This window comes from Lathyrus oleraceus, chromosome 3, assembly GCF_024323335.1.
Source record: "Lathyrus oleraceus cultivar Zhongwan6 chromosome 3, CAAS_Psat_ZW6_1.0, whole genome shotgun sequence".
NCBI classification, from domain to species: Eukaryota; Viridiplantae; Streptophyta; class Magnoliopsida; order Fabales; family Fabaceae; genus Lathyrus; species Lathyrus oleraceus.
In genome coordinates this window covers 85534561-85553150 of record NC_066581.1, presented here as the reverse complement: position 1 = coordinate 85553150, position 18590 = coordinate 85534561, and the positions used below count along the sequence as shown (strand labels likewise).

Here is an 18590-nt window from a genome sequence, read left to right as displayed (position 1 = left end):
AATCGAACTCAATCCATAGATCAAGACAATTTCAATTCAAGTCAACCTATATATACCTCTAAAAGAATCATCCTCTTCACCTACATTTCATTCATTTTTAATTAATTAAATAAATAAAACTTAAGTTTACAAATCATTCCATTTCATCCGTGAAGATAACCTAAATATAAATTTTACATAAAATGATAATTGAAGATAGAGTGAATATTTCATTTTATATACGTTATAAAATTATACATTACCATCAAATCACTTTATACAAAATATTCTAAAAGTTAGTTTATAACACTTATATTATATTAGTTTATAATACTTGTAACATTTAATTTGTTATATTATTTTTCATCTATGACGATCTAAAAGTAAAGGTCAATGTTTTACACTTATTAAGTATGAAAAATGTCAATATAATTTCAATTAGTTGTTTATAGAAAAATGAGATAAAAAATAAATTAAATGTAATTTATATTAATTTTATTTTGAAATTTTCATTTTAAAAATAAAATACTTAAATAAAATCAAATTGATATTTTTTATTTATGATTTATAAAAAAAAAGTTGTGTTTTTTATAAATTATTACTGTATATGTATAAATTTAAAAAAAAAATCACCTTTATAGTATGTCTTACACTTTTGAAAACCCAAAACTATCTTCATATATTTTTAAAGATACATTTTAAAACACATCTTATATCACCACATCCCCGTTTTGGCTAAAAGATGATCTGAAGATGTATTTGTGGAAATTTTATAGGATATATTCATATATATATATATATATATATATATATATATATATATATATATATATATATATATATATATATATATATATATATATATATATATATATATATATATATATATATATATATATATATATATATATATATATATATATATATATATATATATATATCCTTAAAAATATTTTTTACTTTGACATACACGGCAAGTAAAGCTAACAATATATTTGACTTACTTAGAGATACATTATTTAGACATATTTAATGAACAACACAATCAATTTAATTTATTGTGCATATCCATTTGAGTTTGAGTTATTATGCATATCCATTTGAATTTGAGAAAAACAACAGAAAGAGACATACATTATAGTTAAATTCGAGTTTGGATTACCTCCCGCCGAAAACTCCCGCGAGGTAGTCCAGTCTATATATCTACCCTCAATTATTATTTTAGTAATACAATTAAGAGATATTAAAATAAATTAATGTTTAAAATTTAACTGGATGAAAAATTCATGAAGGATAATCTCCTTCCTAAAATCCTTGTCCCCGAAACTACATTTTTTTAATTCTGACAAAGTTAAATATATCATTCGCAAGAAAGGAGAGGTATATTTTTGAAATAAATGAAAAAAAAAGAACATTTAATATATATATATATATATATATATATATAAAGACATCCATATCTCATTGAATTGCTTTATCACTAGTAGCACCTATCGCCTACGATTCAGTTGTTCTTGTTGTCATTGTTTAATCCATAGTGCAAAAGTGAAATGATAATAAACGTATTCGGAGATTCATATCTCAAAAATCCTCTTAATTTAAAAATAAGGATTATTTCAGAGATGCCCCATTTATACTTATTTTGTGGAAAAATGGTGAGTCCGAATATGTTTTATTGAAAATTGAAGACATATGCGGACCATCCTAAAACATATGCGAAGATGTATCTCTAAATTAAATTACAACAAAATGAAGGACGCTCACTCATTTATATTTATTTTATGGAAAAACGGTGTATCTGGATATGTATCTCTAGAAACTGAAGAATTTTTTTATTTTTAACCAAAGATTTGGGACAATCTATTGAAATAGAAAAATAAATTCTCATTAAATTTATATAAAGTGAAAGTGGCTTATACTTCTTTTTCCGGGCCTTTTTAATTAAATGTTTACTTGCACGTTTTATGTCAGAGTGCAATTGAATATTCTAATAACCTTTTTGTCTCTTGTCTCTTGCAACGTTGATTTCTTATTTGATATAGTGTTTTAAATGATTTGCTTGCATCTCTATTCAAGCATCATCAAAGACAGTGTAATATTGATAGTGACAATTAGAGAGAAAATGTGTAAGGTCCAAAATGAGGGGTGTTCAGAGGTTCATTTCGACGGAAGTTTATCTAACCTGTTTAAAATCGATATGAACCAATTCGCTCATTTATGAGTTGGGTTGTATTGGGTTCGCGGATTGTGTTTTAAGTAAAAATTATTTTTAATAATTCTTTTTTAATATAATTTTTTTAAAACAATTCAAATTGGATGAAACACATCATATAATATCTAAGAAAATTCATCAACACGATATAACATTTGATAAGAAATAACATTTGTTGAAAATGACGTAAAAAAATAAGAAATAATATTTAATCTTAGAATTACGTAAACTAATTGGTCTAATAGTATTATTGATGGTGAATAAAACTTTGTTTTGCAAAATTATGATTATTAGTGAGATATTAATTTTATTTTTTTATTTAAAATAATAATAATAATAAAAAATAAATAATTATCAATGTCACATCAATGGGTTCAATCAATGGATCTACGGGTTGAGAAACTCAAACTTGATATCTATCTGAACCAAAATTGTTCGGATTGTTACGAGTTGGATTGTGTATACTTGTAATGAATGGATTTCGATAATTTATTGGTTGATTCAATTTGGATCAGTAGGTTCACGGATCCACCCGTACTCATGAACACCCCTATTCAAAATTAAATCTATGTGACTTGACTAAACAACAAGAGCTATATATTTTAGGTACACGCTTATTATAAACTTTGATATCATGCATATTAAAAATAATTTTAATAGTGTTAAAGTTGATATAACCTAATATATAATGACAAAGACATATATCACCATAAATGGTATAATCACTTAAGTTATAATGATAATTTCATGTACATTTATCAAAAACAAAACTAGATATACTTTTCTTGAAAACAAGAGAGACTAAGGCATACTCCCTCCGATCTCTAATATAAATAACAACAAAAAATTCAATGGTTTTAAATAAAATGAAAGTCATCTATAATTATTACATTCAACGTCACTATTTCCAATATATCTCTATTTTTTTTTACATTATATGTTTCTAACGATTTTCAAAGCAAAAAATAGGGGTAAATTTATGGGTAAAATTAGAACGAGTATAAAAATTAAATACATTCATATATTTTTTCTAAAAGATGATTTTTTTTATACAAATTCTCTTATATATGAGACGGATGGAATATGCATCTGAGAATTCAAAGTAAATGTGAGGAAGACAATACAAACCATTGGCATTAAAGAATCCTTCAAGTAAAACTTATTTAGAATCCAGGGATTTCATAAAGCACATGTTAACATGAAATTAAAAAATAACAACGTCTATAATATAAGAAAATTTGATTTTCTGGAAAAATCAATTGTGCCCTTGTCTTAAAAATTGTCACTTCATCAATTTAGGGGCTTTTTGTGTTCAAATAATAAATTTTGCAACCAATGATGTCACATTGTTCAATTCGAACTACATACTTATTGTATTATACCTTTGTTAGTTAGATTTATTTCAATTGATGATGTCACATAGTTCTATTTCAATTTCTTTCTTTCCAAAATCTTATTTTATGTCACTTTCCCCCATTTCTTCTCTTCTTTAAGGGTGCCTTTTTCTTCCCCTTCACTTTCTCATGTTTCTGCCATCTCATTTCTTCCATTTTTTCTCTCTCCTCTTTTAATCTATTCTTTCTTCTCTTTCTCTCCTCTCTTATGCTCTTTGGTTGGATTTGAAATGTTTCATGCGTAATCGAAAACATCACAACCAGATTGCAAGGAACAAGAAGAAGAACATGGATTATGAGTTCAACAGATAAATCTGTTTATGGATTTTTGTTTCGATTTCAAGCGAACAAAAAGATTGAGATCTGCTTTTGCATTGTCAATTCAATTTTAAGCGAAGAAGATGGAGATCTATTTATGGGTCGTGGTTTCATTTCAAACGAAGAAGAAGAAAAGGCATATATGAGTTATTGATGTGATAATAAGTTCATTTTTTAAAATTAATAATATTTTTATATCTCATTTTAGTTGAAATATTGAGTTTTGAATATTTTTATATCTCATTTTATATATCGTATACAAATGTTCTTCTATCTTTTTTACAGAGGTACTTACATTCAAATATGTGATTTGGAATTTGTGAAAACTTATTTTTAAATTTGTGTTTGTTTTATATGATAATAAGAAAATAGACACATTTTCGTCGCACTGAACCAGAATAGATGGAACGTTTCTATGCTATATGAATTTATTTATGAAATTATTAATATATTTTATGTTTTATTTTTATTTGTTGCATTTGGAAATTGGAAATTCAGTTGTACATTTGTACTTTTGATCAAATGAAGTTAAAGCTTCTATTGTTATATGTGGAGATCTATGGATTAAACATTATGATAAGAGAATTAGTTTGTGGCTTACACCATATGTATGGTGTTACTCAAGTTCTCAGAATTGAGGTGCATCGATGTTATGACATTAATTTTGTTGTCATAAATTTTTTATTTGGTTTACGTTAGTTTACGAAAATGTTTTGATGTTAATGAAGGATATAAGGGATACAATTGTTTTAACTCCATGGTGTTAATGTTCTCTCACAAAGGTATTGCTCTAAAAATAAGAAGTCTCACAATGTTCAATGCTCCCTAGTAAAAACTCCCCCAGCAAATGATATTAGAGTCTTTGGTTTCAGAAAGGGACCGGGTTACTTGTATCGAAAGTCAACGGCGCCAAGATGATGAATAAAAAATGTTCAATTGAAGAGTGTCAACGGCACCAATGTGGTGAATAAGAAATGTCCCGTGCGGTACAAGAATTTGTGGAAGTAAGAAGAGCTTTCACTTGAGGGGGAGCATTGTGGACTCACACTTGAGGGGGAGTGTTGAGAATGTATCAAGTGTGAGTAGTGTGGATAATAATCCCGTGAGAGAACCCACTCACTTATAACCTTAAGGTTTTGGATGAATATGTGGTGTGTCTCTCACAAAGGTATTGCTCTAAAAATAAGAAGTTCCACAATGTTCAATGCTCCCTAGTAACCCCCCCCCCCTAACAGAACTATCTTTGGTACTTCACGAGGTGGACATAAATCTCTTGTTGTTGATGAAGGATGGCTTCAACTTAATGGCAAGGTAAGTTAGTGGTCAAAAGTGTTACCGTTTGCCAATACACAAGCAGAATTATTGGTATCAATCAACAAACCAAATTTTGTATGTAGAGTTTATGTTGACATTAATGTTGTGATGTGTTTAGGGCATGAGACCTCACATGAAAGGTGTAGATCTTGGTTCCTTTTGTTGTACTTGATCAAAGCCTTTTAGTGTTATTTCAATCGATTGAAACTACCCAAGTAAGTCGCAAAATCCTTTTAATTTCTTTATGAAGGATTATGAAAATAGTGATAAGAGTATCTTAGTTTTCTTCATTAGAGGTGTGATATTGTTCATTTAAGGGCTATAATAGTCACCATCGACTTTTCAGGTTCTAACCAATGTCGTTCGGTGTTGAACTCTCATTTTCGTTGTTGTTCAAATGTGCTTATTTATGATTGTGTTAATGGTTTCTTTGTAGTATGCTTTTCTTGTGATTAAATGAATCAAAATATAATATGTTTTTCTCACATCCTTGAGATTTGTAAAAACTATTCGTCAAGTTTTTGAATAAAAGATTAAAAAGCATTATACTAACTATCAATGTGTATAAAAAAAACTGGGATAATGCTTACTTTCAAGACATTTGTATTCTCCATTCTATAATCTAATGTCTGTCTTTTCATTGGAAAAAATGGATATGTCTTTTCATTGGAAAAAATGGAATATGTACTAAGGGTATAAAAATATTGTTTATGCATATTTGTTGCGGTTATTCTTTTCCAGACATGAAATGTGCATGCAATATTGCTTAACCATATTTATGCTTTCTTTGCATCTGATTATATCCCATTATTGAGGTTATTTGATTTAGATGGACATAAGGGCAAGGTAAAAAATGAGATGATGATAATAAACAAGTATTATGATTATCTCATTAAAGAGAGAGTCAAAAACTCGAAAGATGGATCAAAGAATATTAAAGAAGATTTGCTAGATGTTTTGATTTATTTAAAAGATGTCAATAATAATCCCATGAATAAAATCAAGACTCAAACTAGTGTAAGACTTCCTTTACTTATTATAATTGGGTTTTTTTATATGGTTACTTTAATCGTTTATACAAACATGGCACACATCTGATAAATGAATTTGTTTTTGGAATTGATTTCAGGATCATCTATATTGTTTAAATTGTAACTATCACATTATATATATATATATATATATATATATATATATATATATATATATATATATATATATATATATATATATATATATATATATATATATATATATATATATATATATATATATATATATATATATATATATATATATATATATATATATATATATCATGTATCTTTAGTATAAAATATTGATATTTTTAATATATATTAAATAATTTTATAGTGTAGTTAATGTGTACGAATGTATGATATATTTATTACTTAATCATCATTTGGAACACAAATATATTTAATAATGAAATTTTATATTTAAAAACAAATTAAATATATTAAAAAGAATATATTTAACAACATAATAAGAAATTACATTTAAAATTTTAAAGTTTTAAATTTAAAAATAAAAATATATTCAAAAAAGTTTTATAATTAAGAATAGAATAAATAATAATATTATGTCACAATTTTCATAAAGTATGTGTTTTAATGAATATTTAGTATGTGTTTTAATGAATATTTTTTGTATATTAAATTACTATAAAAAATCAATTAAATTTTATATTATACAAAAGTAAATGTTATCTTTAATTAGACCAAAATGGTGGTGCCTAAAAAAATGAAAACTTTAAATTATAGTGTCTATCACAAAAATAATATAAAATATATTTCAGTTTGTCAAATAAGAAAATAGAAAATACATAACTATTAAACTCTTATCAAATATATTAAATATAATAGTTGATAAGTATTTTAATTGAAAAAAATTAATTAAAAATGTTTCTTTTAATAAAAAAAGATTAAATGTGACTATTTTATATACGAGAAAAACTTTATTATTAATTCAAATATTTTTATATACATGAACAATTTTACTATTGATTCAAATATTTTGTAAATATTATTAAAATAAAATAATGTTTATATAAAAAAAATACATTATTAATTCAAATATTTTTAAATACGAGAATAACTTTACTATTGATTTAAATAATTATAAATAATATCAAAATAAAATTAGTAATTATATATTAGAATAACTTTATTATTATTTCAAATATTTTTATATACAGGGACAACTTTACTATTGATTTAAATATTCTGTAAATATTGTTAAAACAAAAATAAGTGTTTATATATGAAAAAAATACATTGTTGATTCAAATATTTGTATATACTGAAATAACTTACTATTAATTCAAATATTTTTATAAATAATATCAAAATAAAAATGATATTTATATATGAAAAAAAATATATTGTTGATTAAAATAATTTTATATACGGAAAAAATGTTATTATTATAAACGTGAATAATTTTACTACTGATCAAAATACAATAGAATTTTATCAACCATATTTTTCAAATATGTAAAAAATATTAAGTGAATTTATTAACAAATATTAAATAGAAATTTAAAAATTGTATTATCTCTTATAAAATAATGTCTTATTTGTAAGAAAAACTAAAATGATAGAATGATAGTTTATTTAATACAAATTTTAATAGTTTTTATTTTTAATTATATTATTCTTGATATTATTATTTAGTTTTCATCTTCTATATTTATTATTATTTTAATTTAAATTTACTATTATTCTTTAAAAAAATTAACTTTCAATTCTTATATCAGTTTACAAACAAATCGCGTTCAAAATCACATCCCACAAAAAAGTATCGCGTGCATGGGCACAAGTTTGATGCTTGTAGGAACATGTAGAACTTTTTTAAATACAAATTTGAAGTTAGATGCCTACTGTGAAGTAAGTGGTGAGGAATCAATGAATTTAATGACTAAGCTTTGATCAATGCATTTTGGGACTTTATAATTTTTTTAGATATGATATTTTATTATACAAAAAGAAATCAAGATATATATTAGTAATGAGAAACACTTGAATCATTAAACCATAATTGAGACTCTAACTCATTTGGCCGAGATAACTCTTCAGTATATTGGTTTTTGGTAGCAACCATTATATTAAGGGATCGGTCTTAGAAAAATCATAAAAAATGTCACCTTTAACTTGGAAGCTAACAATGTCATAAGCAATGTCACAAGCGTTTTCTCAAACACCTTATGTGCCTGATTAACTTGAGGGAGAAACAAAGTATTCATCATATATGTGTCAATATTCAAGCACATCATAACCACTACCACAAAGACGACTATACACATATATAACAAATGGACTATACTCCTTCAGAATTCCATCAAGAACTACATCAATTTGATCTTATTAAGTACTAATTAGACCATCAACTAAGAGTTGTGAATCAACAATAGTTATAATTCGAAGGACAAATTTAAAATTTGAATGATTCAATTTTTTTGATAGATTTGAGCTCTGTGCAATTGGTACACACAAGCCTTTTATAATTGCATTGAAGAGTTTATGAATTTGTCCCTAATTTCATAGAATCGTTTGTATGTGAGAACTCCTGAAAACACAAATTCAAAGATTATTGAAAACATCCATATGAATAAAGATTGATCTTAGACAATTTCATATTCCTCCGAGATTGCATTATTAAAACGTTTTGTATATGTCTTGTACATGGGAGAAAATTTCAAATTTACAGACATATTTTTGAAGTTTGTGTCTTAAAATCACACTTGCTAGCAAGAAACTGTTATCTTACACTTAATTGTGCTTTGGACCAAAAGAGTTTGAAGAGAATGAGCTTCCAAAAGGAGAATTGATCATATGAGATAAAAATCGATTTTTTGAGACAGGTGAATATTCAATATTCACCATTATTGAGCTAGATTAAGGATCAATAACAAAGAAGATGAAGATTGAACTAGGTAATAGATTGTAGAGAATCGAAAGCGATTGAAGCTCAAAGAAACTTTAACATGAATCTCCTATTCATTCAAAACTTGGCTATACAATTGAGTTGTGACAAAATACTCAATAACTTCAACCAACTTAATCAACTTCAAACAATCATAAACTAATCCTAAGCTAACTAGCTTAAGCCACACATACAAAGAGATAGATTTTATAGAACAGAAAAATAATGATTCAACTAATACTTATAATATTTAAGATCGTGATTAATTGCATTAAGTGTATGGTTAATAAGTTGTGATGATCTATAATATTCACTAAGCATCTACTCAACATAATTTAAATAACTAATGAAATATAAAATATATATTTAAACACATAATAAACTGAAGTTAACAACATTTAAAATTATAATTAACTGTACTAAGCATGATTCTATTACAAACTGAGCATTGCGAAAAGAATAACAAGTATTTGATAACAACGACAGAGAGGGGAAACTGACTGTATCAGAGAATCGAACTCATTTTTAACGTTGAAAATGACACCAACTTTTCTAAGTTCCCAGTTTTATTTGGCATTTCTGTCTTTGATAAAAACCAGTTTCTAGTTGTTACACTCCTACAATAATGTTTCAATGGCCAAATCATAACAAAACCTACGGCAATCCAACTGCATACATAGACTGCAAATTCCAGTATTCCTTTGATTGCTTCAAAGCGACAACTCTTTCCCTAGCTAGTCTCTCTTTCCAATAATCGTTGCACCTGGGAAATATTGAAAGTTACTATGACGACAATGTTCAGACATGAATGTTATGAAATGTTATTATCATGTAACACACATACAATACCTTCTTTTCATAAGAAGATTGAGTTCTAACATTCGGACTGACTTGGAATAAACTCCTCCCTGCAAGAAAGAAATGATGGTAAAACTTGACGATTAAAAATAAAAAGCAAACTAAAATTATGCTCTAATGCTCCAACTTCTAACCAATGTAAATGAAAGTAATGTTTTGTATGGATGTTAAAGGAATAATCAAACGGATATATAGCTTTAAGGACATAATATTTTAAGAAGCCAATGAATAGAATTTGCTGGTATGGCCTTAAGACTTTGAAACTATGAAGCACGGACACCGACACCGACACATAGGCACTGATAATAATTTGAAAAACTGAATCACAAGTGTCAGTGTGTCAGTGTCGACATGGAAACGGCTTATCTTTTTTAGAGGTGTCGGTATTACAGAGCTTTGCACACTCAGTGTTGCCAAATTTCTCTATGCAGCAGTGTTATAGAGCTGCTATTTGACAACAATTTGTACTCAAAACCGTATCGGGGTGAAATAGCAATTTGTTCAAATTCCGCTATGTTATAGAACTATAGTACCCTTGTTTGACAGCATTGAGCACAGTAACTAAGAGCGTTTTTGATGGGGTGTCTTAATGGGTGTTTAAGTTAAGAGTTAGTTCTTATTTGATACTTGATTTCCTACTTGAAGAGGTTCGTTTTTATCACTGATATAACAACACTTAATTGCAAAATGCATACCTCTCTGCATATAGGACACTTTGACTCTGGAGTTGCAGCTTTAAGGCCTTGGAAAATCATCACAGATGCAGCAGAACAAGCACACGACTTGCAGAAGATGTGGCCACAACCCAAAGCATATGGATTGAAAACAAAATCCTATCATATCACAATCCCAGCATTTATAAGAGTTAGCGTCTTACCGATTTATATATTTTTTTTTCGTAGTGTGGTATACATTTAGGACTTACCAGGCAAATTGCACAAGTTAGATCATACTCAAGCTTAATAGAATCTGGAAGAGTCAATGTCATTAGAGCATCAGTAACATTAAAATCACATGAAAAGTGACCACGGATTCCATCAAGCTCGCAACCATCTAGTCCACTTGTATTCAGATAAAAAGCACCCAATTCAATCAGCCAAGGTGAGTGTAAAAGTTCAATATGCTCAGCATGCATCTTAGATTTGAAATTCTCCCCATTCATAGAGCTGTGCACCTGATTTAAAATAGCGAAGGATATTAGATATATAGTTATACATGTTATCTTCTCGTTTTCATATGGAGTGAACCCAAAAAACATTAACTGCGTAGATATGTATAATTGAAAAAAGGACGGGGTACATTAAGTGAAAATTGTCTGAGTTGATACATACTTTATCATATTTCTTAAGTATTTTCCTCATTGCAATTGCATTCATGGAAATATACTCGATTAGAATTCTCCCTTCTTGGGACAGGACTTCTTTATCATCTTTAAAACACTGGCGCAAACGCAATACATATCTTTGAAGTCCTTTTGCAATATGAAGATTTAGGAGATGTTGAACTCTCGAACCAAAGTATCCTGCTATATCTGATGCTTCCTTCATCAACTCTGAGAAGAACTTCTGATCGCATACTACAAGTGGAAAAGAAAGGTACATTACTAAACTTCATAAACTAAAACATTTTGGTTAAATAAAAAGACATGTGATAATGCTCGAGTACTTTGCTTAAGCACAATTTAAAACTAATGGCAGGTAACAATTTAAAATTAATTACATTTTGCAAAACTCTGGTATTTGAGAAGTTCTTAAAGTGCAATTGAATTCCTCAAATCGACAATATTTTTTGTGAGCATTTAGCATTGACTAATATCTGTTTGGAGAACCCGATGTTAGGCATACAATGAGGGTTCTCTACTTCTAACCATGTTTAATCCATGCGCAAGAGTCAAGGTTCGAACCTCTGATAATGATCACTTGCATAAGGTGCCCAAGTCCATATCCACTTGGACCAACCCCATGTAGGTGAAGAAACACCAACTTCAGCTAAGGTAATAAGCATTATGAGCCAGTTTGTATAAACATATCAAGAAACAATAATAAATCATGGGTTTTTAAACAATAGCTTTTCATCTCGGTTCGAATTAAATTCTGAATCTCAATCGGCTTTTAAGTTGTCTTATTTAACTTTCACATAAACGTCTACACTCTTATTTGAACTCTTTAATAAGTGAAGAACCATTATGTTTTCTAGTTCAGATATCATCACAAGTTGTACCTATTTGATAGTGAACATGGACCCAAGGAGTATGAGTTTGTTGAAGCAAGGCCCAAATCACAGTCCACATGTGTGGAAATACGCGAAGAGGAAGGAATAATCAAAGAGAGGGAGTGGGAGTCAGTTAGTGATGTGGCTTTAATTTAGGAAGTGTGCCAGAGAGTGGGATATATATTTTGTAACGTGGGAGGAGAAGTTATGAGAATTGTGTAATTAGTTAGTTAGTAGAAGTTTATTCTCTGGTAGGAGCTAGTGTTCTGGAAACTACTTTTTCATTAATAATACATCTAAATTGTTTTTATTCTTCTTTACAATTCTGCAGTTTTATCATTGGTCTGACCTACCGAATTTTTCGAGGGAAGCCTGTGAAATTGGAGTCTGCTCATGTCACCCAAGACGTCAGGTCCTATAGTTTCTTTGGAGGAGCGTTTCGCGGAAATGGAAGGCATGCTGGACGGACGACTTGCTGCATTGGAAAATTCATGGCGCCAGGTGATGAACCAGGCTTTTGGAGAATTCCATGAAACAATAACGGAATTTACCAAAGTGGCGCGGTCATGGGAAGAACACCTTTCTTGCTACCATGAGATCAGGGAAGAGTCGGGGTACAAAATGGCAGTTAAGAAGGTTTTGAACTACCCTCGTATGATGGTGATGATCTTGTAGGGTGAATCACTCGGGTTGAAACATATTTTGGGGTTCAAGGGACACCAGAGGAGGTTAAGGTTTGGCTTGCGAAGTTAAGTATGGAGGACCCAACCGGGTACAATTTGTGGCGAGAGACAAAAGACGAATGGACGTTGCGGCATTGGGGCTGACGGTGAAGCCGAATCGGCTGTTGGGGGTGAAGTTGGGTGATGGATGATAACGCGAAAATATATCGTATATTTGACTTGACTTGCATTGCAATCTAATGCCGTTTTACTTATTTTCCATTGCATTATGCCGTACTTTGTGTTTATTTCAGGTATTTATCAAATAAGAAGTGTATGTGCGAGCAAAGCAGAAAAAAGAGCAAAAAAAAAAGGAAAGGAAACGGAAAGAAAACGAAGAAAATACAAAGGGGTGGCGCCTGCCACCCACTTGGAGTGTGGCGCCCGCCACCTACCTTAAGTGTGGCGCCCACCACCAAGAAGAGTGGCGCCTGCCACTAAGAAAAGGAGTGGCACCTGCCACTCTCATGTGGCACCCGCCACGAAGCCCCACTTCCTCCTGGATTCTCTCTATGCTCCATCTTTCTCGTTCAACCCAACCGTCCTAAATTCACGCTAACTATTAGATTTTCAAGGGAAGAATTTGTAGTATAAATTGGGGTTTCCGTCTTCAGTTAAAGGATCTTTTTTTAGCCAGAATTTTGTTCTTAGAATTTTAAGCGAATAGATTAACTTGCAAAAGTGATAGATCTTCCACATCGGGGGACTATTGCAATTCTAGTTTTAAGAACTGATTTTGATTGTAATTCCGTACCTGATTGTGAAGCGTGCCGGCAAATTTTTGAATTCAAGTATCAACATTAATTCCAATTTTCAGTCTATTTTCCCGGTTCTATTTTAGTTGTTTATTTTAATTGTTTATGATTTCATCTTAGAACCAATTAATTTCGTTTCGTTTTAAATCATGTTTTGTCTTATGTTTAATCATCGTAATAGCATGTTTATGTTTAAACACATGTCTGGCTAAACCATTTGATATCGGTATGTAAAGACAGTCATAATGACGGGATTCGTAATAATTTGTGCTAATCTTTCTAAACTATTTTTCAGGTTATAATTTCTTATTCTAAAATTAAAACTGTTTTCGTACGAGAGTAAAAAGCAAACAAGGTTATGGTCAATAAAACGGGAGTTTGAGAGTTTGAGGTTTTAACCGGATAGCAGAAAATAGACATTAATTCTAAACACAGCGATAACACTTTAGGATTAATTAGAACTTATTGATTTCTACAAATTACTTTTAATTCAAATGAGACATCGAGAGCGAAGCATTCTGGTTTAAGAATATAGTCAGAGTCAATAACACAAGAGTGTGAGATAAAATCTTTTAAATCATTAATTTCTCCTAAAGAGTATTTTGACATTTAAAATTACGCCAACTATTTATCGAATCCCCGAAGTGTGATGAGTTACATACCGATTTCCGCTATTAAATATTTCAATTAAAGTTCAGCTTTCGTTAATATTTATTTCTCGTTGTCCCTTAAAACCAAAAAAATTCATCAGTCTTAGATTTACGTAGTAACATTAGATAACGGTAAATTCGATTTTTGATTATTTGGGATCGATAATCTTTAAAATTACGCGATACGACTATGCACTTGCAGTCACGAATCTATTAGACGTACTAAGTCAAGATCAAGTTTTTGACGCCGTTGCCGGGGACTAATTAAGTCAATATCGTAACTCCAGTGTTGCGCAGTATTAGCTTCCAATGGAAAGAGACGAGACTGGAACTACAAGGTCAATCCTTTAACCATCCTAAAGTGGAAAAAATTCACAAACTCATGAGTTCTTTTATTAGTCTGTTGGAGGAGAGAGAAACACTCAATACTGGAAGGAATTCAAATGGATTAAAACCTCAGCAGCAGATGGATATTGAGAAGTTACTCAATGGCTTCTCAAGTGTCTTTGAAGAGAGATCATGTCTACCTCCTAAGAGAGACAATGTGCACACTATTGAATTACACCAGAATGTCGGACCGGTCAGGTGAGTGTCCAACCATATCGCTACCCCCACCAACATAAGGAAGAAATTGAAAGACAAGTCAGGAGCATACTGAGTCATGATATCACTCGTAATAGTTCAAGTGCCTTCATGGAGTTCCTCAATCCATAGAGAGTGATCCGGACCCTTTATTTATCAGCTTATTTTGGAAAGAACTTTTCCGTTGGGGACGGTCTTAAAAATGAGTTCTTCTCACCCCCGAAGACGGATGGACAAACCAAGGCGGTGAACCGATGTTTAGAGGCTTATTTGCTTTGCTTTGCTTCGGAGCAACCCAAAAATTGGTCTCATTGGCTGCACTTGGCTGAATTGTGGTACAATACTGCCTTTCATGTTACAACAGGTACAATTCAAGTATCACTTGAAGTATCACTTGCAGAGGGCTCAGGAAGAAATGAAAAAAATATGCCGATAAGAAACGACGAGACTATTCTTTTGAGGTGGGAGAGTGGGTGTTTTTGAAGTTGATACCTCACCGTCAAAGCACTATGGCAAAAAGAATTAACCAGAAATTGGCAGCAAGATATTTTGGCCCTTTTCAAATTGTTGAAAAAGTAGAGGTTGTATCGTATAAATTGAAGTTACGGGACTCTACAAGGGTGCACTCTGTTTCCACATATCACCGGTGAAGCAAGCCAGTGGGAATTACACAGCAAAACCTACACTTCGAGAGGAGCTAGAGGCACGAAAGATAATGAGGAACTGGAAGAGTTGTTGGCTGTGAGAGAAATCAATATTGGAGGACAAGTGGTCAAACAATGTTCGATTAAATGGAAGAGCAGGACAATTGAAGACACTACCGGGGAGTATTAGTTAGGTGAAGTTCATTCTCTGGTAGGAGCATTAGCTCTGGAAACCACTTTTTCATTAATAATACATCCAAATTCTCTCTATTACGCAGTTTTATTACTATTTCACACTAAAGATTAGTAGAACAAGAGAACCATCTACATAAGAAACTTCCATTGATGAAAACTCTACATGGACAACATTAACACTCATTCTGATTCCCAAGTCTTATGCTCACTATATTTATATTAATACAGAATATTAAAACCACTACTTCTTGCACTAATATATTTATTTATTCTTGACTACGCAAAAAACAAACATGAACATAAAGCCTTAGAACACATGACATACCTGGGCAAGATTGACAGTCACACGACTGATGTTGATCATCAGAAGAGCTATCTTTGAAATTCTGACAACTCTTCAAAACATTTTTCAACCTGTCATACTTAATATGCGCACAATTCTCATCCATCAACCACTCTCGCTCCTCTTGCAGATACTCCGTGAATGTGCAACCGAATTTCATATCTCCCCTTTCGCCACTTCCAAATCCTAATTAAATATTAATATCTGCAAAATTATAGCTAATTATTCAATTAATCAGTAAAATATTCAACAATTTTGCTCACATGATTAATTAATTTCACACTATACTTATGAGATTAGCGAGAGAAACCGGAAACAATAATTGAAGGGAAAAAAAACGATGAGAGGATGAAAAGAAAGGGATGACCTAGCTGACGGTGGTTACTGTCGCGGTTGTCGAGAGGTGGAAGAAAGAGTTAGTAATATTTATACTAAGAGAGAGTTATTATTACTTAAAGATGGTGTTGTTCGAGAATAAACAACTTTGAACCAAAAAATGGAAATACTACTAGTATATTAACTGTGTTTGAACCACAGAGGTTCACGAAAATTACGGAACTTTATGGATTTTTTTTATGTGGATGCGTTTTGAAAATTGTTGAGCAGATACATCCGCTACTTTTGAGTAATCACAACCACCTTCTTTTCTTTTTCTTGCTTTATTTCAACGCTTTAAGGGAAGAATGCATGCATGTAGGTCAGTTGCGTAAATAAAGTAGACGTTTTGGGTTGAGACAAATTTAATAGGTTTGAATGACTTTTACTATGATAAAAACAAATTTTATATTTTTCAAAAATTTAAAACTTTCAAATTAAATTATAATAATCTTTTAATTCTTTTTACAAGATTAACAAAATAAAATTATATTCTATTTTTCAGAAACTAATTTAAAGAATCAATTAAATATAATTTATCGTTCGAAAATCTCTAGGATATGGGTGGTCAAATTCAGATTTTTTTATTTAAAATAACTATCATTTTCAAAATTAATTTCAAAATAATAATTTTTTAAATTTTTTTTCTTCAAAATAATACCTTTAAAAAAAGATGCGCCAGATGAACTGGTGCATCCGTCTTGCATCAAGAGGAGGCGCCAAGGCCTTAAGCGCATGCATTGGAAGCCTCATGAGGAGGCACCAATGCATATGGCACATGCATTGTGCCTCAGGAGGAGACGTCAATGCCTATGACGCCTTCATTGTACGAGGCGTCAATGCCTATGGCGCATACATGTCTTGACATGTTAGGCGCCTACCCTCTTGGCGCATGCATTTTATATCTCCTCACTATAAATATCTCGCTCTGTATGCAATATTTTTCACAGAAAATCTTTCCCTACTACCATATTTTCTTTCATTCAACTCCACTCTCCTTCAAGTTTTTGAGTTTTAACAATGTCTGAATGCATTCACAAGCGAAATGTTGATTTAATATTTTCCGTCGTTGTGTCTCCGATAAAGATTCGATTCTGGAATATAGATTCGTTTGAACGTCTTAATCGGACGTTGAACAGTTGGTTAGATGGAGAAATTGGAGATGGTGAAAGGATTAGAAGAATCCAATGGCTTGTGTCCACGTTCAACTAAAATGGAGAAGTGCGTGAATGAGTGGATATCAAGACTGACCGAGACATTCATAGGATAATGTATTACATGTTCAAAATTGTTTTGATGGTTGTAATCGCATAGTTCTTGTATTATAGTTGTTTTAATTGTTTGTGTTATTGTTTATGTAATGGTATTTTCCTCACAAACTTATAATATGAAATAAATTTAGTTTTTCATATATTGCAACAGAGGTACATGTGAATTTATCTGGTTGTGCTCGTTTTAACACTAGGACAGTTAGTACGATTGTGACATGGCTGACGACATGAACTACATAATCTAACCATTTTGTTCGCCGTATCCATTTCGGTTCGAATGTGGGTACTGTTTGGGCAACCATTTTTCTTCCTTCGCATAACTTCGTTGTGCCAGACGATGTCCCCTTGATATTCTGGCCAATAATCCTCTTTTGCTAATACGAAAAAAACTATTTTTATAAACATTTGATAGGCTGGTGACTTTGTAAACTTTAGATAGAAAGTAGGATGGATCCCTTCGAACCTTTGAACATGCCGCAATGACATGGGAGCAGTGCGTATGAAAGGCTTGGAACTTTCCGCAGTCGCACCAACCTCTGTCTAGTTCGACTCTGTATTATCCCATCGGCAAGCCCTCATTGTGATCCATGGACTCAACAACACTATACCAACTTTTAGTGCAGTCAAACACCATGACCACATGTGTGTTTGCTTTGGCAGCTTCATGTCTAATGAATTTCATTAAAGCATCACTGAACAACTGCCCAGATTGCAACAATGAACTCCATTTGGAACGCCTGGTCTCAAATAGTGCCCCTAGCCTGAAATATGTTGTCTGCACAAAAGTGGCTATAGGTAGGTTACAGATGCCTTTGAAGACAG

At 30.8% G+C, this 18590-nt stretch overlaps 1 protein-coding gene across 3 annotated transcripts; it reads right to left on the bottom strand.

Moving 5' to 3' along the window:
• Window positions 1-9545: 9545 nt before the first annotated feature.
• LOC127125489 (probable E3 ubiquitin-protein ligase BAH1-like) lies at window positions 9546-16789 on the bottom strand. 3 transcript variants are annotated; one of them, XM_051054276.1, is made up of 7 exons: window positions 16490-16789; window positions 16105-16340; window positions 11352-11596; window positions 10946-11194; window positions 10716-10853; window positions 10012-10070; window positions 9546-9925 (listed from the first exon to the last, which is right to left on the bottom strand). In XM_051054276.1, the coding sequence occupies exons 2-7, from the start codon at window positions 16280-16282 to the stop codon at window positions 9817-9819; spliced, it is 978 nt and encodes a 325-aa protein (XP_050910233.1). In that variant the 5' UTR covers window positions 16283-16340; window positions 16490-16789; the 3' UTR covers window positions 9546-9816. The 3 variants fall into 3 exon arrangements, with proteins under 3 accessions (XP_050910233.1, XP_050910232.1, XP_050910231.1); XM_051054275.1 differs by having other exon boundaries at window positions 16105-16326; window positions 16411-16788; XM_051054274.1 differs by having other exon boundaries at window positions 16105-16326; window positions 16490-16788.
• Between the last annotated feature and the right edge of the window lie 1801 nt (window positions 16790-18590).